This window comes from Patiria miniata, unplaced genomic scaffold (genome assembly GCF_015706575.1).
Source record: "Patiria miniata isolate m_02_andy unplaced genomic scaffold, ASM1570657v1 HiC_scaffold_18, whole genome shotgun sequence".
Taxonomy (NCBI): domain Eukaryota; kingdom Metazoa; phylum Echinodermata; class Asteroidea; order Valvatida; family Asterinidae; genus Patiria; species Patiria miniata.
The window spans coordinates 3,831,406-3,849,893 of record NW_024037056.1 but is presented as its reverse complement, the minus strand read 5'-3'; the positions used below and the strand labels follow the sequence as shown (position 1 = coordinate 3,849,893).

Here is an 18,488-nt window from a genome sequence, read left to right as displayed (position 1 = left end):
AGGTAGGCTCTACGTATAAAGTATATTCATGCCATTTATACCATAAAATTAAAAAAGTCGTGGTCGCTAACTTGGCAGTGTATCATTTTCAAACCTGTAATATTTAGTAAATTCATACATTATTATAAGTTCCTCAATTACAAAGGTAAAAGTTTAATGACGAAAAGCAAAGTTGATCTCTTACTATCTTGAATTTTGCTTTTTAAATGCGCTTGAACTGAACCTGAAGAAAAATTGTCCAGGTCTAGGCAAAGGTTTTTACAAACTTTTGTCCAGACCAGGACAATTTTTCTCATATAGATTTTTAATTAATGTCCGAAGATATATAAAAAATAGTTCCTTTTCCCCAAACTCTCTGACCAAATTGTGCAAACCTTTCATTTGTGAATATAGTTTGGTGCAAGACAATGCATGCATGCTTCTCAACTCACGGTGCAGATAAAAAAAATATCAACTTTAAATTGTGTATCTTCCCGGATAAAAGGACCTCGGAAATGATGGAGAAACCAAGGTAAGACTAGATAAAAAATCACTTTCCCCAGTATTTTAAGTAGGAATATGATGTCTGCATGATTCCATTAACATGCTAAACATAAACAAAGCAAGATTACAAGTCGTGGTCGCTAACTTGGCAGTGTAGTATTTTTAAACCTGTAATTTTAGTAAATTCATACATTATTATAATGTTCCTCAATTACAAAGGTAAAAGTTTAATGACGAAAAGCAAGGTTGATCTCTTATTATCTTGAATTTTGTTTTTTATATGCGTTTGAACCTGAAGAAAAATTGTCCTGAGGCTGGTCTAGACAAAACGTTTTACAAACTATTGTCCAGACCAGGACAATTTTTCTTTTTGAAATAGATTTTTAATTATTGTCCGAAGATATAAAAATAACCGTTCCTTTTCCCCAAACTCTCTGACCAAATTGTGCAAACCTTTCATTTGTGAATATAGTTTGGTGCAAGACAGTGCATGCATGCTTCTCAACTCACGGTGCAGATAAAAAAATATCAACTTTAAATTGTGTATCTTCCCGGATAACCAAAAGGACCTCAGAAATCTATGGAGAAACCAGGGTAAGACGAGAAAAAAAAAACAATCACTTTTACCCAGTATTTTAAATAGGAATATGATGTCTGATTCCATAAGTTAAACATGCTAAACATGAATAAAGCAAGATTACAAAAATAAAAGTGAGATTTAAAGACTAACTCATGTTTTATAATTGGCTCTGACATGGTAACCGTGACTATGAAGTAGTCACAGTTTCGTTTCAAATTCGAAATGAAGCCCCAAGCTACCACAGTGTTCCACCACTTTTTTCTTGATTGTCGCTAGCTGTTCATCGCTGTATTTGCCTTTCCAATTTCCCACGATTCCTGCAGATTATTAAGATAGAATAATAACATTGGCCGTTAGACTGTGCCACAACTATGTCTTCCGGAAAATAACCCATTTCTTCATTCTGTGTCAACGATTTTCTTTAAATTCAAATGTCGACATTTTTACGGCGCGTCAATCTCAGATGTTATCACATGGCGTTTCTCTAAATCAGAATAATAATTCTACAAAAAAGGGCCTCTTTCTGTCTTTTTTTTTCAAAAAGGCAGGACGCTAAACCTGGTTTTTTTTATTTGACCTATTAAGTATCAAGAATTACAATATTAGAAATATATCATCGACATTACAAAAATATATAATTTCAGTTCCACAAATTGAAAATATATATTAAATACCGATCCCTTCACCTAAAAATTTATAATTTATCTGCCCAAGTGTGCGTATATATTACGAATCTTTTTTCCCCAAAACGACATCCGCTTCTCATCTTCTAATTGGTCCATTACATGCATATCTAATGCATTGTTCTCCACAACACAAACCCGTTTTCATACCCACCTTTTTTCAGAAACGGTTCCACACTTAACGCCCTCGTTCGGAATATCTTAGAAGGGTCTTCAGCCTCGATCTGTTGATAAGTCTTCATCATTCCGTCAAACGTCGTCAACTCAACCACCCGGTCGATCTGTTCTGCCGCGAGGGGGCGCTGCAGAAACTCCGCGATATCTCGAACTGCTTTCCGATGATCCTAGTGTTATTAATTTATCCCGGGAAAAAAATGTCAAGATATAGTTAGATAAAATCCAGGAGTGTTATTTATCATATTTTCCTGTAAAACCCACAAAAACGTCCGAAATTAGGGGATCGTTTGACATTCTGTATGCTATTCAAATGTATATCCCGTAGGCCTACATGACCTATTTTGAAAATAAATCAAGAGTGCAGGATATTATTAAGACCATTAAATCAAAGTAGTGGAGGTGGACAGGTCACCTGGCAAGGAGGTATGACACCGGGACATGCACAACCACCAATTGGACTCCAAGAACCCAAACCAGGAAAAGAGGGAGACAAAACAGAAGATGGGGAGATGGACTAAGATCATATAATGGCATTGCATGGCAACAGACAGCTCAAGATAGAGTGAGATGGAAAATTGGTGAAGAGGCTTTCCTTCTGAAGTGGGGCGAAATAGGCTAGACAGAAGAATGACATCGAGCGTTCAAGCAAAAGACTTATCTTTTTGTCTTACCCTTTTTAAATCTTCATATTTCAAGATGAGTAAGTTTTCGTTACTGCTTCGCCTTCTCCAGTAGCTTGTCACGTGATTAAACCAATTCCCGCCACTAACTGTTTGACAGAACAACATGCAGTCCGTCAAAGTTCAGGAAAAAAAAATTAAGGTGTTTAATTCCTTACCGTTTTTATATCTTCATATTTCAAGAACAGTAACTTTTCGTTACTGCTTCGCCTTCTCCAGTAGCTGGTCACGTGACTGAACCAATTTCTTCCACTATAAGTGTCTGACAGAAGCCCCAGCCAGCAACGTTTGAAGAAACAAAGAAGAAAGTTAAAAAATACAATTCGTATTTTTAATATAACCGTAAAAAAATTTTTTCGATAGACATTTAAAAAAAGAGTTTTAGAAGTTTATAGAAACACGAAGCGACTAACTCTAAATACGTGGTAATATATATCGATGTTTTGGTCAATTTGCTTGGACCTTCATCAGGGGATATGAAATACTAAATATATATTGTTTAACATTAATAAATAAATCGACTAATTGACAGTGTTTGTACACACCTTTATCTGACAATTTGAACTGAATGAATTTGGGCCAGTCCTTAGTTGCCGGCGGAAGCAGGTTGATTGCCGATAAATGTTGATACTGAGAGGCCAGAACATCCAAAACATTCCTTGCTATATACACCACCTATAAAGATAAATAAATGAAGATTCGTGTGTGTATAACTGAAAAGTCGATTTCAGTAAGCCTCTTACCGGACATACATCTTGTTAAAGGGGCATTACGTATACGGCCTGAAATCCCTCGATTTAGACCCAGCATAAGGATCTCTTGAGGGCGTAATTCCTCAATGTTACTTCATGTCAGTGAGAGAGAGAGAGATCAAAGTTGATTAACCTTTGCCCCCTTCTGCTGCCAAAGCTGCAGAGGTAGAAGCTCGGCAGGCAAGTGTGTCAGCACGACCCTCGGTTCCCCAACTGGCCACTCCTCAACCGCCTTATAGCCCGCCCTCAGTGGCCGAGATGGGTCAATGGGTAAGGTCATCTCAAACACCTGGTCCATGGTCCTCCGATTGACCTTGCTGACGTCACCGTCAGCCATGATGAGTAGCACCATCTCTGTTAGCCAGTGGGTACCTCAGTTCACGATAAAATAAAGTTCATTGAAAGAATGATTCCTAATTGTCAATATTGTAACCAGCGCCCTGACGAGCGCCCTCTATCTGCATTTTTGACAAGACAATACATGATTAAATCAAACGCAAATGGACAAAACGCATCCGGGTCTTTTATCTGCTTTGATCTGTCTGCATTCGGGTCTGTTATCCGCTATAACTATCAAATGCGCCCTCCAGCGGCGTAGCCAGGGTTCTAACCATAGGGGGAGGGGCAAAGGGGGGAGTTGGAGGCGCCCAACTTCTGTTAAAACCATCAACCGTGGTCTTTTAGGACAAAGGTCACTTAGGTCATATTGGACTAAGGAGCAGATGCACAATTAAACAGGCGGTTTTTTGGAGCTTGAACCGCACGGTACCGCGCGGGTTTATGCGGTATATACCGCAAGGTGTCGTTTTAATGAGCTCATTATTAAAGCACACAACCGTGTGTCGTCGCAAGCGCCTGGCAGGCCAGCAGTGCCAACAAAAGAGCGAGCCCATATAAAATAGGCGTACGTATGCCAAATTCTACCGTTCAAAAACTCAGACGACTGAGAAAACTTTTTACGGGGAAGATATGTATGTAACGAAAACCTGAACTCATTCCGAGCTTTTCCGTGTTTCTAAGCTCAGGCAAGATCCCCAAACCCAGTGTTTATCAAACCCAGTGTTTATCTATAGGCTCTATCTCCTCTCTTCTGTCAAACTGTCCACCCTCCCTCCCCCGACACCCCCCCCCCTGCCCATTAAGTTCTCGCACCCTTCAGTACCATCAGTCTTGTCTGGTCATACTTTTTCATTTCCAGTTTTTGTTTACTTTATGATATATATTTGCTTTGTCATTGTACTTTTGTTCATTTATTGGCGGAATAAATGATAATAATAATAAACCCCACAAGCGTGACCACCTATAATCCTGTAATCCCCTAATTATACAGGGTCGACTATTGACGAAGCCTTTTGTCCACCAAAGTGCCCCAACCTGCTTCTTTTGTTCGCAATAACCTTGTGGACTGAGCTGAAGTTGACCCCGCACCGGAGGAGAATATTCATGAATGCATTAATTGTTGGTATGCATGGACGTCCAACCCCGAAAAACCTCGATTTACGGTTTACACAGAAGACCCGTTAGAGCCGCCTGTTTAATTGTGAATCTGCCCCTTTAAAGACATTCACAGTGGGAGGGGGTCGACTGGGGGCGACGATCCTTTTAGGGGCGGGGGGGGGGGGCGTGCGTTCATTGTTAAGTTACTGATAATTAATTTATAATAAAGCTGATTACGGGTATCCGATCCCACGGTCCTGGCCCGGCAGTCGCGTACCCGTTTCTGGTCGATGCGCACCTTCAGTTTCCGCTGCCAATATAAGTTTTGAATATGAACTTACCACTTCGTGGATACGAGGCAATGAAAATGTCATCCTGCCTGACATTGAACCGTTCTACCTCAGTCAGGTTTCCTCTGGGCACAATGTGCGGATCAAAGGTGACATTTTTGTACATGTACACATGTTGGCTGTCGTCAGAGTCCGACATCATTGCAATATCAATGGTTGTCATGGTCAGTGGTTTCGGCCAAAGATAGAAGTAAAGTGCATGAACTTGCTCAAAGATCACGATGGGGAAGGGCGCCTCGCACGGCAGGTAGGTAAAAACATGATTTCCTCCATGTTTTATCACCATGTAGGTCCATGCACTCAACATGAAAACTTAAGTTATGCAAAGTCGCTTATTAACTATTTTTTTTTTGGGGGGGGCGGGGAAATGTCTAAAATTGCCTTTTTAAAATACATTAATAGTATTATGCTAATGAGCTAGTGTACAGATTCAGACATAGTGGTGGTTATGTGAACAATTTCACAACAAAATCACGACCCTATCAACTGGGCTATCGAACTGCGCGACAAATCATGGACATTCATGGTAATATTACCTGCGTACGTATCATAAATGTATCGTAGAGGGCGCTCAGCAACCAGGTAATGCGGATGTTGTTTTGGAAATAAAAATATTTCGCGGCCCGTATTCGGTGCCGATGCACACCATACGTTAGTGTTGAATACTTTGAACTTACCACTTCGTGGATTATGAGACAATGAACTAATGTCATCTGAATCTGCAACTTTCGACTTGGCGTCTTCCAATGTCGATACAGAGCTGGAGACGGTGGCGGAAGGCGCGTGCTGCGGCCGAAAGCTTCTGAAGGAATGCAGGATCACCCCTGATGTCATTGCACGCCTCCTCGATCGTCCGGCGCAACACACGATTGAGGAGGTGTGCAATAACATCAGGGGCGATCCTGCATTCCTCGGAAGCTTTTGGTTGCAGCACGCGCCTCCCGCCACCGTCTCCAGCGCCTCCACATTCTGAAAGTGAGCATTTCTTTCGTATGGCGTTTAAATCTCACCCTCTTGCACAAAGCTGATGAAACCCGCTCCATAACATTTGTCATGCCTTTCACATGATCTGAAATTTTGCCCTAGTTCCATTGGTAAACAACGCAGTTATTTAGGATCAACAGCGCAGTTGTTTAGTTATTTTAGGTAGGACATGTTTTTGACACGTAGTACAAAGTGTATGTCTACAAAGTTCATCTCTATATCGAGTTCACTTAAATTTCATGATACACGTGTTAGTTTACCGTTTGCACATCAATACGTTAGCCATAATTTATTATACTTCGTGCGACACGCATTATCTTTCATTATGCTACAATTCGGCGGTATTATTTTCAAAATGTCTGCCATAATCTGAGGTGTGTCGGATTGTGTCCCGTGAATCTACTGTGACGACTTAGAAAACAATTTATGTAAAGAACAACCACTAAGTGTAACCATTCACGATTTCATTAAAAGCCTTACATATAATGTGTTATACTGTCTGTAGATTCGGCATATTCTAAGTCACACACGAAACTCTAATAAAAGTTGGGCCAGACCCACCCGACAAAGCGTGAAATCAAAATTATTACAAAATCCACGCATCCGTGACTAAGGAAAACACCTGCCTGGATTACAATATAAAAATACACCCAACAAGTCGTGACGCGCTTCGCAAATAAGAAGTAGGGGGAAATAATCTGCCCCACCTCCCATTTTTCGAGACATTTTCTTGCGTCATTTTGAAGCCGAGCATTCCACCCGCTGTCGAGGCAGTTAATAGGCCGTACACACGCACGGCTAGCCCCGCACCAGATCGCCGTTATATACCGATTTCCGTGTCGGATCGTCTCCTGATTTTGCCCCATATGTGCCCAGCTATAACCCTCAGGCGCAGTTTGCCTTTGCCATCAAACTCGTTCCGAATTCGGAATTGGACTAATAAATTGGTGCGTTTTGGGGTGCTGTGTCCGCGTCCGCGGCCGTTGTCCAGCGATATCCCGATGAACTCAGGCCGGTTATTTCTCGTTGTTGCCTGGGGCAGTTTGTCAGCTATACCAAATAAAATGAATTCTAGGAAAAGCAGATGAAGAAAAAGAACTTAACGGGTTAGCATCTATATTATCCAGCATTACGTGATGTAATTGGTTTTGACTGGTTGGTGGGATTTCATTGATAATGCAATATATTGGCAGAGAAAGTTGTTTTAGTGACGGGCTTCGGGTAACAGCCTATGGAACGAAAATGTATCACTGACCAGTGCAGAAAAACAAACATATCGTTTTTGTAGCCGTGAAGTTAATGTTTTAGTATAGGCCTACAGCCTTTTACATGTAGTTTCAATTTCAAAACGTGTAGGCCTTTAGCAGTGGATCTCTATTCCAATTATTTTCTTCATTTTGGAATAATTGGCAATTTCGATCGAAAATGTCTTCTCTTTTTCTCCTGTCTGTAACTTTTAAAACTTGCATTTGAAACCATTGCTCGGTAAGAAACAAACACTTCTTCGATAGGACATCGAACTCGACACGGTGACTAACAGCACTGATGCCATTGGCTGATTGTCTCGGTCAACAGCCAACCACCATAATGCGACGGTTGATGTCATCATCTCAGCAAATTAATTACTTTCCATACAGTTGCATGTTGTATTGTTGCCGCAAATTGCCCCCCCCCCGCCAAAAAAAATGTTTTTCTATTTCGATGGCGTCATCCCATTGCGTATTGCGAGCTGCACGTGCAGGTTTTATTTAATTAAGGAAGAGGAAAAACAAACGATTAACTGCAATGAGTTGATTGCTATTTTCTCTCTTTCTCTTTCCGTTTGTTAGTCTTTTAAACCTCTCCCCGAGTACTAGCTACCAGCCCCTGTCCCTGGAGACAGCGCCGGTTGCATGTTACCTGGGTCGTCTCATCAGCCGCTAGGATGTGAATGAAACAGCCAATTTACGGCAAATTGGCAGCCGCAGGAACCAGGCAAAACGGAAGAGGGGGATTATCGAGTTACATCACCGGTGAGAGTGCTACCCGATCCCCGTCCAAATCGGGTCCAGATTGCCTCGGAACAAAAACATCAGAAAAATGGTCTAAGATCTTTAACGCTCTGTCGTTTTTTCCTAAGGCCCAGAATGTCTTCTTTCTTCTCACTATCAAGACATATATTTGACTTTGCGTCATCAGTTTTGTCAACTTTGAAAGTTTACCTGGCGGTACATAGCCCGAAGATACAGAATGAGTTACAAAAAAAGCGGAACCTAAACCCAAAGAAATATATTTCATATTTAAAAAAAATATGCAGCACCAAAAGTAATTATCACTGATAAGCCATTGTATAAACTACTTTGAGATGAAAAAAACTTCAATTGCAAAATCCGTTCAAATTATTTCACCATTTAAACGAAATGACCCTAAAATCTGTTTCGTTCCAAAAATGCGATTTCAAGAACTGTCGTTACACTTGTCTTCAAATTTCACCAGCGATAAAACCGCATTTTAAAAGTTAAAGATCAACAAAGTCCTTTTGAAGGCGCGTCTTTTTAAAAAAAAGTGGATTTTATAAATCCTATTCTTAGCTGAACCAGGGTTGTTAATGAAGATATTGTGTAATTACAGTTGTTGAAAGAAGTATTCTGTGTCATTTTCGTTGCTGTTTCAAACATTTCGAACACACAATAAAGTGCTTTTTTGGACGAAACTTATATTAGGGTTACTTCGTTTAAATAGTGATAAAATTCTAACGTGTAGAGCAATTGAAATAATTTTCTCACTTAAAGGTAGTTTAATAAATGGGCTTCCAAGTCATAATCAATTTTAGTGCATGCTACATAGTTTTTGATATGAAATATATTTTTTCTTTTTTGGGGGTTCCATTTTTATTTTTGACTCGCCCAGTATTGGCAAATTATAACGCAATTAAACGTTCGTAACTTATTCAGTGAACTTTGAATTACTGCAGAAACTTTGGTATCAAATGATCGCTATGTGACTTTTAAAGGGGTAGGCCTAATTTACAAATACCTTAAGGTACATTGCAGGTTTTTTTTCAATGTAGGCCTAGTTTTACAATAGAAAGTCATATTCACCAAATCTTGGCCCTTATAAGTGGGGGTCAGAGCTGATACTGCCCAGCGGAAACGTGATAATTAAAATTATTGAAGTTGACAGCTGTCGAAATATAAAAAGAGGCGACAATCAGTTCTCGTGACCTTTTCAATTCGGAATGAAATGTCGAAAACATACTGAGATCGGGGCGCCCTGACATGCACGACGAAGTCATAATTGTATCATAACTGATTTATCGCCGTACCAGCCCCACGCGAAATTCCATCAAAATGTCAATGCACATATACAGTGGAACGATTGAGACATTGATACGAATATTGACAGAGCCAGATCACTTTCCTCCGACAGCTCCAACCCAAACACTTTAAGATTTCCGGATTCCGTCTCCATCTCCTGCCCATAGCCCCGTACAAACAATCCTACTTCACGCTCCGTAGAATTTCCCGTAGCCCGACGCGCGCTTGTGCGGTACATGTCCAATAACAAAACGAAAGGTGTCACATACTGGCGTCAATGAGGCTCTTTTGCACCCCTTTGGGTACAGCCAGAACCCCTCTAGGGGAAAGAAATGTGCAGGTGGGTGCCGCAGGTTGGGAACCATACACCCCTGACGCCTAGATTAAAATCTCTCGCCATCAAGTCTGGTTGCGGAATGATTCAACAGCACGCGCGTTGGTACAAGGCAGTCGTGCTGGGCGCTTGTTGCTGGCTCATCAAACCTCCAAAGGGCATTCAAACGGCAATCAAAATCTGGATTCAAATGGGCCTTGTTGTTAAGATGGTTGTTTTGTTTCGTGTACCGGAATACATTATTTCATTCAAACACCAATGTAATGTACTTTGCATTCAGACCAAAACCATACACGTTTACTCTGGCTATGCATCATATAATATTTTGTCAAGGCACAACAATTATGACTGTACATACTATTGTAGTTATCGTATAGTCTGTACCCACTTCTTTAGTAATTTAATTAAAACAAACAGCATGCCTCCATCTTAATGTAGCTACTTATTGTTCCCATGATGCTTTTCCTTTGCTTTTGATGGAAATAAAATGTTAGTAAAATGGCAAAAAAATGGAAAAATTGAAAAACTGAAAAACAAACAATCAACCCCAACAGCCACAAAAACGACAGCAATAATTTGCAGCGATATTCGACGTAGTTGAAATAGTTGACCACGGAGCGTTTATCGTTGGCGTAATTTCGCCACAAGAGGGCCGATGTAGATGAAAATCAAGTGTGATGGTGGTGGGGGTGGTCTTGTACATTTCTCTAATCACGCTATCGTAAATTATACCATTTGGGAGACACTGAAGCGTGGGAAGTTTACTTTTGGGAGACCTGTGGAATTAGGGAGACATTTCAATGTCTCCCTATAATGCCACAGCTCCTATTTAGAGGCAACATTTTACCGTCGCAAATAGGCTACATCGATTGCTCGTGGTCCAATTAGTATAAAAACACCATAATTCGTGGGGTAGGATAAGGTAAGAGTGTGGTTAGGAGTCCTTAAAGGTGTGGGGGGATGTGCCCAAGTCTATGGGAATGGATTTTTCGTTTATATCATTATCGGAGTAATGTTCTAATTCAGTGATAATGGTCTGGGGGAAAGTGCAGCGTACTTTTCTCTAATGACCAGGCATTTACGAGTGGTTATCACCTTCGTTCAGTTCGCCTTGTCACCTGTCCACTTTACAGCCACCTCCAAGATCCAATTTATTCATTCCTATTCAGAAGACGGTTCGATAATTTCACTGTTATCGTGTGAAATTGGTACGATAGGCCACCGTATTATAGAACTGTTTGTGTGTACACTGTGATTGCTTCACTGTCAAATAAAAGTAAACAAAATCTGCTTCTAGAACCGTGAGCCGTATAAGTATTAATATAATAAAGGACTGATAGTCAAAAGTACAATCAGCCAGTCAAGGCTGATTTGACAAATTACGAAGAGAATCAGAATTGACGTTATCGAATTGAATCTATTAAAGTAATGAATACCCTGTTTTGTCCCATGCTTTTTTTGCACAAGTCTCAGCCGATTACAATTTAAATTTTAAAGGGTTATATGTTTATGGAAACATTTTGCTAAAATCTCCCGTAGAGAAAAAAGTTCTTTATTCTTTCTGAGTTATTTTTGATTTACGTTTTAGCAAATGTTTGCACTTTCAACCAGAAAAAAATAACACAACAGTCAAACAATCGAATACAATCGTCTTCTTTCCAAAGTCAATTCTTTCGACGTTCAATTAGATAGAAACTGAAGTATAAAAAGTCACGAATTTTAAATTTTTAAGGGAATGTGATGGACAATTGCTCAATGGTTTACATGGTAAATCCAGCTGTCTCTATGGAATTGTTGAAAAATCTTAATCGGTTTTCAAAACACTGTTTCGTGACTTTACGCGACTGTGAAAGATGAAAAATTCTATACCGTGCATATTGTAGGCATTGCCCATCATTCGATCACATGTAGCAGCTAAGTTTTTAATTTTGTTTTGTATTTAATTTTTCAACGTTCAGCAAAATAGTCAAGGATATCAAACCAAGCATGAGCCTTTAAAAAAAAAAGGCTTCCTGTGTTTTTGTTTCGAGAATGATTCAAATGCTTCAGTTTACGTGAATGCGAAGCGAATTCGGACGTCACTGTACGAAACAATCCGTAGTGAAAATAGTTGGCATTGAAATTTTGTCTATTGTTTCGTTGTTCACTTTTGCGCAGAAAATGACGCAGATAAGCATAGCTCTGTATTACATCCGTTACAGGCTTTCGACATTTTTTTGTATTTAGTTTTTCAATATTGTCGTTATGTTGTCGTGTTAAGGTACATATTTGTTATTATAGCCGGCCCACGGAATCAAACGTCATTAACCTTTAATAGACCAAAGACGTGCGTAATTGTTAAAAGTCTCCGCCTATTATTTTAGTGAAGTCGTAGTCACTTTAGCCTAAAGTTATGTTCCAGGTTTTTTTACCCTGTAAAATTTAATTACACGTTCATCTTGTGAGTCAGGTTGGCGTACATCGGTTCTTTCTTCGCCTTCACCGGGGTTTTCAATCCCTATCTGATTCCGTGGGTTTCCCTAAAATGTTCCTCTGGGATGTTCCTCCCACCTCTCGATGATCTAACTAAAACTATAATTTCTTCTCACTGTCTTCTCTTTACAGGTTTCTCCAGGCTTGCGAGCTGTAGTGCCTAGGGCACTTTGACGAATCCTTGGTTTCGTTACCCGAAATAATTAATCATTATAAAAAACCACGTTTGGTGTGAGTAAAATAATAATCATTATACTTCAAGTTGTACATGAATGGACTGAGAAACACTCGTCTGTCCATCCATGATGTGAAGTCATGTTCCAAATTTGTCGGCGTCGAAATTTCAAAAAGTAGACGTTTCTCCTACAACGAATACAGGGAAACATACTATGCATAGTACCACGATGTGTTCACTTTGTGTATCCATGCTCTGCTTAATTGGTTTGCATCTGAATTGGCATTTCACAGTTATCAACATTAATATTGCGGCGTTTTGTATTCTTTGGAGGAGTCTGCACTGAGCAAAAAAAAAACTAAGGTGATTTTATTTTGGTCTAAGCTTCTTAAAATTAATAAAGAGGAAGAAGTTTATACATGCTTTGAATTGGTATATCAGTTTAATATTACATGTCTCAATTTAAAAAAAAATAACATTCAGGCTATGAACTGCAGATTGAAAGATTTGTTTTTATAAAATCATGTTCGGGGATGTGTTTTTGTAGCTGCCTCTTGCACGTAATTCGGAAGTATTACGTCTCTAAGGAAGGTCCATGCGCAGCCGTATTTGCCTCCCCAACTCCTCATTCACAGCTCGGTGTTAATTCGCAATCTCCTGGATCTTTGTTCCTTGCCGATGTGTCTCGCTTTTACTCGGTGCACGTAGTACCCAAGTCTCCAGCACATCCCCCGACATCCACAAATAGATTAGGGGATTTGTCGAAACAAATTAATTTTGTGTACATAAGACAAGGTGGGGGAGATTGTAATACGAAGCCGGGTGTGCTGGAGTATCGTGTACCCCCGGTCCGTGGAGAACCGGACGTTGAAAGCCAATTATCGGTCAGAGTACAGAAAGGCGATGCATCGGTTTACACTGCGTACATCGTTGGGAAAAAAAGGTGTGCCGGTGTCCGCAACGCGTCCGCTGAGACGCCCAGTAATTCGTATGATTTGATGAACATGAAAGCTGCCGGCTTTTCTCACGGGCGCGTCTCAAGCAATCTACGACTGTTTTGTGTCTTTCTTTTTCTCTCTCTTTTGTGTGTGTCTGGGTGAGTTTGTAAATGCGTTCAATAGGGGACGTTGAACAATAGAGGACAATATGGTCCCCAATTCTCAAGAGGTCCCCAATTTGGATTCGTGTACAAAACATATGGGAGCTCTTCCTAAAAAGTTATAGAGTATAAACAAAAGAGGGACAATAGGGGGTCCCCGATTGCAGGCAAATACACACTTGCTAGTGTGTGTGGGTTTTTTTTCTAAGTATTTGTTAATGCTACGGCCTTTGGACATTGTGAAATAATGTTAATTCGCATTCATTTTTAGGGCACACGGTAGATCACAAAGGGCTTGGGAGGAAGTAGCACTATAAGCTAACGGAAAAAATCTTGAGCGAGCGAAGTGATAACCAGTTAATTCAAACACTTCTTTCCGGTTTTTTTGTTTTTTTCAGATTTAAGTGTATGGTTAAAACACATTGACGTACCTAATAAAGCTTAAGTTACTGTTTTTGGATTGGTAAGTGTAACAGCAGAGATAAACTTCAGTGAAATTATGTCAAATGTTGTGGTATTACAGTAATACAGTTTGTAAAATTCGAGACGTATAAGTCTTGGAACAGTCTATTTTCACGATAAAGATGTGCAATTTGGAATAGTTACGGTCTCATTTATAGATGCGGGGGCGTCAAAACCGTTTTTTTGACGGGAAACATTGCTTAGCTGCAGCTGGTCTCGCGCGTCGTTGAGCCGCAAAACACCTGCAGGCAATGTATTCACTTGCTGCCTCAAGCTAATAGTGCTAGATTACTATAGCCTATCACGTGTATTCATATATGAATGTGTTGTGTCCTTGGGCAAGCCACTTCTTCCCAACTTTGCCTCTCTCCACCCAGGAGTATAAATGGGTACCGGCATAAGCTAGGAGTAACCTGCGATGGACTAGAATCCCATCCGGGGAAATATGAAAATTATCAGTTGTTTCTTGCCATGAAAACCGGAGATAAACGCCGGCCTAATGTGCCATATCGGCTCATGACCGACTTCACCTTCACTTACTCTGCTGATAATTCTCCAAAGGTTCAAATTAAGGACTTCAAGGCTTTCAACTTATCATTTTTTTGTCAATGTACAGTACTGACCGAATTACGAGAGCTAATCAACCAAACGATTGGAGAGTTCGTGCTGACGAGCATTTAATATCACTTATAGGCTCGTGTTGTCTGGACGGACTTAGACGCCTCGCACGTTTCATCGATTCTTCGATTCCGTGCTTCGGAAAATCATAGGAAAACAATTAAAGCTCTTTCATCTCAGAGAACGGCCACAGGAGCGTGCGATGTCTCAATGTCGTATATATCGTCACGTCTTGGTTTATCCGAATCAGCAATTATTAAAATATCCTTGGGTATCTCGTGTTTCTAACTAACGATAATGATGAAGAATTACGCTATTATGCTTTTGTAATTCAAAATTTAATAGGTAAAATGTTTCGCTCGAGCTCCAAACCTATAAGCATTTCAAGGCAAAATCAAGATTTTAACTTTTGTAATTGGCTGTATTAAGGACTGACTTTTCGGTAATATACTGAAACGTGCTGTCCATTTTCTGACAAAATGGCGATCCAAGAAATCAGATATAATTCCGTATACCAGATATCATTTTCAAGACAAACGACGTTTTCTTTAACAGCTTGGTAATTGTGATTATACACAAAAGGTGTGTTGCAGGAGGATTCGTTTTCTTCCTCATTCAGTCAAACAAAAGTGAATACGGTGGATTATAGCCCTCACATTCCAAAAAAATGTTCCATTTTTTTCATCAATTTGAAGATATTCTGCGCATTGGATCCTTGTTTCAATTCGTATCAATCCGATTCATATGAATAGCATTCAGAGAAATCCACGATGTGACAGACAAACGCTGTGATGTTTGCATCATCTATTAGTCACGTGCCTTCCTGATCGATCCCAAGGTTTCATTTTTTAAAAGTCCATTATGTCACTGTTCATAAGATGGAATTTTTGCGTCGGGGTGATGTGAATCAAATTAGGTTTTGCCCTTCACCGACTTATCAACACTGTATACTCAGTGTGTTACCTCCCGAGTGAAAGTTGGAAAAAATCGCTCCCTTGGAGGAGGTAACACACTGAGTATACAGTGTTTATACGTCAGTGAAGGGCAAAACCTAATTTATCAATTACGTCAATTCTTGTTGAGTAGCGACCTCTTTTTTCCGCTGTTTCGATGCCACTTTTTGGCCGACCATATGAAATTGATTGGGAAAAATCAAGAAAAAAAACAAGCGTTTTGAGAGAAACAATGTTACGAAAGGATATCCTGCAGTGTCATTGTCTTGCCAGATTTTGTTGTAATTAAGGGAATCGATATCTTTCTGGAGTCAAGGTTTCAGACCCACGCGCTGCTGAAGGACGATGAGACTAATTCTGGAGCCTTGAAGGTATCGTGATACCTATAATGAATCCCACAGAAGGGGCGGTGACGTCTACGGGGAAAGGGAGGGGGTGCTTGCCCCGTCTGGGGTAAAGTTTACGATTTGTGTAAACGAATCCGGTCAAAACATTTGGAAGACATTAGTTAGGCGGTATCACGCTTGAGGGGCGCGGGAATTCTTGGTGGCCGTTTGAAGGAGTACGGCGTGTGCTCGTGCAACCTGCGCGCAGGCGCATTGTACCCCAGTGTAAATGGTTCCTTATTTCGTAAATTGAAAACAATGAAGCTTTGTATAGTGTGTATACGGTGGGGATAGAAGTAGATTTTTGGGTTGGAAACAATCTCCATTTGTGATTTTCTTTTTAAATTTATTTATATCTTCTTGGTAATGAAACCAAGGATTCCTCAAAAGTGTCCTATAGGCACTGTGGCTCGCAAGCCTGAAGAAGCCTAGAGAGGAGACAATGAAAAAGAAATCACAGTTTTAGAGGTGGGAGGAAAACCCCAGAAGAATATTCTGGGGGAAACCCACGTAATCAGGTAGGGACTGAAAACCCAATCCACATGTGGAGTAGGACAGGAATCGAACCCGGGCGACAGATGTGGAAGGCGAGGACAGCCTACCACTGCGCCAACCTGACTCCCTAAAAGGAGGTTCGGAAAAGCTCTCTGCATGAAGAAAGTTTTGAGACCTTATTGTTGTCTAAATAGTGTTGTCAAGATTGTACATTTGTCTCGTTTTTTCCTGAATTTTTTTTCTGGATGGTGTTTTGCGATTCCTTAATCATGGCCACTGGTACCAGCTCAACTCGTCCGTCATCACGACAGAAACATATGGTGGAAAGTCATAGTGCATACAACCAGAAGCGTCACATGCGTTAATCCTGCAGAGTGATAGCATATGCCAGCGCAGATGTCAATCTGCTCAACAGAAGCTATTGGCTCTCGATACTAAGACGTAAACACCTTGCACTCCATCCGTTCTAGACGCCTTTCTCTCCTCCACTTTTTTTTATTTCTTGCTATTCCTGCGTGGTCGGGTATCTCACTCTAGATTGCATTGATGGGGATGGTTCGGATCGGGTTTCCGGCTCGCCGTCCCACGCTAGTAATTGCCAACACAGGGGAAATACCTCCGTCCAATTCCATTTATGTGTTTTGCCACCCCCCCCCCCCCTCCACCGACCAAATCAACGCAGGCTAAGCCTTTAAGACTGGCCAGAGATATTGAACCCAAGTGCGGATGGCTCTTGACACTGGTCCGTGAGACGAGCCTTTCTTTTCATTTCTTTGGCTGTAAATTGCTTCATTCGGTTTGTTTATATTACCCTGCTGTGGCTAATAACATTTCTTTCCTTCACTCGGGTCCTTCAAGTTGTCAAAAAACAGGTGTCGCTGTTTTAGAAAATTACTGAACAGAAGCTTTTTCGAGTTGAAGTAAACTGTCTCGCAGCTCTGAAATGAGTTTTCATACATTTCTGCTGAGGTGTTGACAGGAATTAATTTCGGGGGTAATTCTATATCATTTGTAATGACTGTTGAAATAACAAGAAGAAAACAAATCTAAAAATTAAATGTTCTTGGTAAACACTTCAAAATCAATAATTCTTAATAAATCTGAGCTAACATTAACTGTGCTTAGATGCGAACCAATATAGCGGAATTGACAAATTCAATTTCCTCAAAGGGGCTTTAAAACAATTGCAGAAACACATCAGCAAACTTGCAAAGATTTCTTATAATGTAAAATATACTTGTAAGAAAACTTCTTCGAATTTTCATCCAGAGTCACCACCATTCTATGTGCAAAGTATTTAGAAATACGGCGATTTGAACGGAAAAAAGTGTCATATCGACGTGTCTACTGTGTGTCGTTCGAGATGTTCCGACGACCTGGAGTTTTTGAGTTCTCCAACTTACACCGAAAGTCTACCAAAACCATTCCGTTATACCGCTTCGACGAAAGTTAGAACGCCGTGTACACGACTACCCAAAGACTCACAGAACATACGCAGACCATTTGTCGTAATCATTTTCTTTTATTAACCAAATTTAATATTCGTTTCCGTTTAAATTTCACTGTTGGTCATCCACAAGCTTTTGATAAAATAAATGCATTACGTTAGCATATCTCACTCAATAATATCAAACTGAATTTACGGACTTCAATGATAATAATTGTCGTCGAAGAAATTCAATTAAATTACGCTAACACTTTTAAGGACAATTTTTTTACATTTCGACAACAAGTTCTTATTTTAGCGGGACAAACCTCACCTCTACACTTTGCACTAACTATATCGACTTTCACTGGAATGTATATAATTAAGTCCATTATTTTTGTGCGTATCAAGCACGGAGTCGCTACTATAACGAGGCAGTCAAATTCAACAAAGAAATGTTACGCACGAGTCAATTTGGTTCCAGATTTTGTTTACTTCATATTCTACAATAACGTATAGTGCGTGCAGATCATTATAATATTGTGCCAAAATTAATCTCAAACTTTAATTTTATTTACATTTTTTTGCACTTGATAACTCAAGGCGGATCCTAATTTATATAACATTAATATGGTTTCCCTCCGAC

At 40.1% G+C, this 18,488-nt stretch overlaps 1 protein-coding gene across 2 annotated transcripts; it reads right to left on the bottom strand.

Annotated features, from left to right (window-relative positions):
• Window positions 1-617: 617 nt before the first annotated feature.
• Window positions 618-5,314, bottom strand: LOC119724269 (sulfotransferase family cytosolic 1B member 1-like). 2 transcript variants are annotated; one of them, XM_038195242.1, is made up of 6 exons: window positions 5,134-5,314; window positions 3,489-3,727; window positions 3,149-3,278; window positions 2,762-2,865; window positions 1,901-2,090; window positions 618-1,380 (listed from the first exon to the last, which is right to left on the bottom strand). In XM_038195242.1, the coding sequence occupies exons 1-6, from the start codon at window positions 5,303-5,305 to the stop codon at window positions 1,262-1,264; spliced, it is 954 nt and encodes a 317-aa protein (XP_038051170.1). In that variant the 5' UTR covers window positions 5,306-5,314; the 3' UTR covers window positions 618-1,261. The 2 variants fall into 2 exon arrangements, with proteins under 2 accessions (XP_038051170.1, XP_038051171.1); XM_038195243.1 differs by lacking the exons at window positions 2,762-2,865; window positions 3,149-3,278; window positions 3,489-3,727; window positions 5,134-5,314 and adding an exon at window positions 2,595-2,739.
• Between the last annotated feature and the right edge of the window lie 13,174 nt (window positions 5,315-18,488).

Coding starts and splice junctions, on each gene's coding strand:
- LOC119724269 (XM_038195242.1), bottom strand. CDS start 5,305: ATGACAACCATTGATATTGCAATGATGTCGGACTCTGACGACAGCCAA. Junction 2,866..3,148: donor GTTCAAATTGTCAGATAAAG/GTGTGTACAAAC, acceptor GGCTTCTGTCAG/ACACTTATAGTGGAAGAAAT. Junction 2,091..2,761: donor AATATGAAGATATAAAAACG/GTAAGGAATTAA, acceptor TAATAACACTAG/GATCATCGGAAAGCAGTTCG.